This window comes from Myotis lucifugus, unplaced genomic scaffold (genome assembly GCF_000147115.1).
Source record: "Myotis lucifugus unplaced genomic scaffold, Myoluc2.0 scaffold_2188, whole genome shotgun sequence".
NCBI classification, from domain to species: Eukaryota; Metazoa; Chordata; class Mammalia; order Chiroptera; family Vespertilionidae; genus Myotis; species Myotis lucifugus.
In genome coordinates, this window is record NW_005873236.1 from 14,576 (window position 1) to 18,472 (window position 3,897).

At 53.4% G+C, this 3,897-nt stretch overlaps 1 protein-coding gene across 1 annotated transcript in view; it reads left to right on the forward strand.

Annotated features, from left to right (window-relative positions):
- The window catches only part of LOC111824552 (leukocyte immunoglobulin-like receptor subfamily A member 5), a 4,159-nt gene extending 3,750 nt beyond the window's left edge, over positions 1 to 409 (forward strand). Inside the window, exon 3 of the mRNA XM_023748965.1 lies at positions 273 to 409. Within this exon, the coding sequence (XP_023604733.1) occupies positions 273 to 409 (137 nt within the window). The remainder of the gene's footprint in view (positions 1 to 272) is intronic.
- Positions 410 to 3,897: the final 3,488 nt, after the last annotated feature.

Sequence of the window (3,897 nt, forward strand, 5' to 3'; positions counted from 1 at the left end):
CAGAGCAGGGCGTCCAGAGAAGGGGAGCGGCTGCCTGAGACGTCCGTCACCCTTCCTGTCTCTAGCAACACGCCCCGCCATCACCCTCCCACCCACAGAAGTGACACCTTCAGCCACAGAATCGGCCTCCCAGACAGGTCAGCCATCGGGGAGTGTGCACAGGGGTATAGGGGAGGGGCAGGTTCCCCCATTGAGAAGGCGCTCCAGCCTCCGAGGGCCTGGACTGGCCCAGTTGTGTCCACCTGTCAGTGACCCCTGCCCTCTGCTTCCAGGCCCCGCCTCCCGGGATTACACAGTGGAGAACAGCATCCGCTTGGGCCTGGCGGGCGTGGTCTTGCTGATCCTGGTGGCGATTCTGGTGGAAGCTGGGCACAGCCAGCGCAGGACCCCACAGGGACCACAGGAGTAAAGACAAGCGAGCCCCCCGGAGAGAGGGGATCCCAGGGCCCCAGCAGGGACCTCACCGGGGGCCCGAGGCTCACCCTGGAGCCCAAAGACCCAGAGTCGCCCCCGCTGTTGTTCAAGGACAAGAGAACCCAGGCCCACGTGGGTTAGGAAGCTTGGCCTCAACCCCTCATCTTCCCAGGACCATCGAGAGGACTCAGCTTGATTGACAGGCAGGCAGACAGGGCAGAGCCCCAGGGGAAACAAGGCAGGTGGAACGGAGGCAGGGCAGACACGGCCACGTGAGCCAATCTAATCACGGAAGCCAACCGCGCAGAAATAACAGGATGATTTTAGACTGGGAGGGGCCTCAACAATAAGGTGAGCTGAGGCATAGGAACCCAGAAGGTTCAGGTCTGCTTCTGGGCAAGAACAATTGAGAGAATTCATCAGGTGGCCACAGGGGGAGATAGAGAGCAGGTTTGTAGCAAATACATACCCCTAGACCACAGGCTTCAGTGGCCACCATGACTGAGCCCTCTCCCCATGCAGGGAGTCTGACTCTGCTTGCAATAAATTTTCTATGCTTTTGCTTCAATCTTCTGGTCTGAGCTTTTATTCATAGGGTTCCTGAGACATGACTCTTTGAAATAAACCTGGACTCGCTGCTCTGGGTATCACCACAATTCCCAGCCCAGCCCACCCAGGGCCTCTAAGACATGGGAGGGAAGCAAACTGCCCTCCATCAGGTGGGTGGGCCTCCTCAGATGGGCTGAAGAGAACAGGACTGAACCCGGATTCTTCTGGGAAAACTTGCTGGGGCTTGAGGTGCAACAGCAGGTCCCCTGGTCTCCAGCCGCCAGCCCTCCCTGCAGGTTTTGCACTTGCCAGACTCCTGGATTGTGTGAGCCAATCCTGCCACAGACATCTCTCTGTATATACAGGCCTGTTGGTCCTGTGTCTGTGACAGACCTGCACGGATACAGTGGGCACCCCATTTCTTTTGCAGGGCTGGGGGATGATGAAAATAATTTAAAATGAAGTAGAAGCAATGGCTCACAAGATGGTGAATGGACAACATGCCACTGGATAGTACACACTTCCCCCTTCTGATGGTCTTGTCTGTATTGTTGACACTATTAGAGAAGTTCCCCATCCTCCCCTCCCCCACCATTGCCCTCCTGATGGCCCAGCTCTGCCTGGGGCCGGCCTGGGGCTGCAGCCTCCACAGCCCTCCCTGGGCTGGGACCTGAGGAGTCTCAGGCCTTTCCCTCCAGGTCCTGACTCTCCTCTGTCTCCTCCTCCTGGGGGGCCCCTCCCCTGGGAGGTCACAAGGATGCACCTCAGTGTTGTGAGGGGAGAGGCTACGGGACCACCTTCCCTAGTCACAGTGTCTGTGTTCTGTGCCCTAAATGGACCCACAAATGCCTATCTTCATCCAGAGGGAATTGCAGCCACAAGCCCGGACCCCTGTGTCCTGTGCCAATTCAACCTTCCCGGAAGTCCTACCAAAAAACGTGTGGACAACATGACACTTTCTTTAGTGCATTTGCTCCTGTGGACTTGGGGGCTTTCAGTTTGAAATAACCCGAGTCAGCTGGGAGGCAGGGGAGTGTGCGGGTGGCAGCCCAGGGTCACCGGGCACAGAGACAAGGGCATGGAGCCTGAGCTGGGTGCTGCCTGCCCTGGGGAGCATGGGGGCGGGGGGAGCAGGCTGAGCCCTTCCAGTGTCTTGTTCAGCTCCCTGTGCTCTCCCAGTAACAGGATGGATGTGTCAGAGAGTTTCATGGTTTCCCCTTTGCACTGAGAAACTGAAGCATTTGCATAAGGAAATGTGTGGTTTGGGGACAGTCAGCTTGTGAGGGCCAGAAGGCAAGCCATTAAGTTTCCCTGCCTGTATTGTCTGTCTATGGTTCTCTGTATCTAAGTATCTATCATTGTATCTATATATCTATCTATGGAACTATGTATCTAAATATCTATGTATTTACATATCTCTCTGTGTATCTGTCTATATATCTATTCAACACTGTAACTTATATAATTATCTTCTTACTATCTGTATATCTATGTTTCCAATATCTGTTTGTGTTTATAAGTATCATAGTAATCATAGTAACTATCTTTATATCCATGTTTCCATCTATATATTTATCTATTTGACAACTTACACATCTATGTAACTGAGTGTCCAGCTATCCAGTATCTATCCAGTATCTATCCAGGATCTATCTATCTATCTATCTATCTATCTATCTATCTATCTATCTATCATCTATCTATCTATCTATCTATCTATTATCTATCTATCTATCTATCTATCTATCTATCTATCTATCTATTATCTATGTCTGTCTATTTGGTGAATTAACACCATGTCAGTTTCATCTGGTCATGGGTTTAGCCTGGTTAGGACATATTTCACTAGAAGCTGCTTCATGAAAAAACTAGAAATTCAGTTTTTCATATCCTTTCACCAAGGCCTCTCTGGACCCAAATTGGCGAAACTAGATTTGGGGCAAGAAGCACCCCGCCCCCGTTCATGAGAAACCACGGAAATGACACATGACACAGCCCCTTTAAAGCCGCCCTGCACATTCACTGACCTGCAGGACCCTGTCCTCCCTCACCCAGGCAGACTCATCTCCTCCAGGTGGACAAGGACAGAGAAGACTGGGAGAGGCTGGCCATGAGCCCCCGGCCCTCCACCCTCCTGGGCCTTGGTGAGTCCTGGATGGAGGGACCGCATTCCAGGGACGGAGGGGGTGGGAGCTGGGGAGGCGTCTACATCCCTGCTCAGTCCTGACTCCAGCCCAGGAGACTCGTGGTTCTTCCTGGGGTCCTGGCCCCTCAGCTCTGGCCCCGACCTAAGTGTGACCATGGGAGGGTCAGTCCTAGAAGCAGGTGCCTGGGCGTGGGGACAGGTTCTGACTGAGGACCTGATTGGAAGGGAGGGGAGGGGGTTGCCTGGAAACTATGAGCAGGAATCAGGATGGTGCTCAGAGGGAAGTCTGAGGGGGGAGCCTGGGAATTTCTCCATGACTGGCTGGCTGCCTCCAGGAAGACCTCCTGATTGCAGCCCAAGGAGGACCGGGTTCTGGGCATTGTTCTCACCAGACCTTCCCTTGCAGTGCTCTGCCTGGGCCAGACGATCCACATGCAGGATGGTGAGTCCGCCTTTTTAAATGGAGTTTTTCATACAAGTTTCTTTTTCAGGCAAAATATTGCATTTCCTTAGAGTCCTCTCCAGGTGTATCTTCAGCTGGAATGAGCCCCCAGCCTCTCTCTTTGTCTGGATCTGTCTGTTCTCACGCCCTCTGGCTAAGTTGCCTTCAGAAACCAGCCTTTCTTTCACTTTCACAAACACCATGTTCTGTCTCTAAGGTGACTGCCTCACAGGCTGAGGGCTCCTGTGCTGGGCTTGGCTCATTCCCACCTGACCCTCTGGTCTCAGCTCAGTCCCTCCCAGCTCTGCCTGTGAGAGGTTAACTCTGCCCCCCTCTCCCTGAGCCT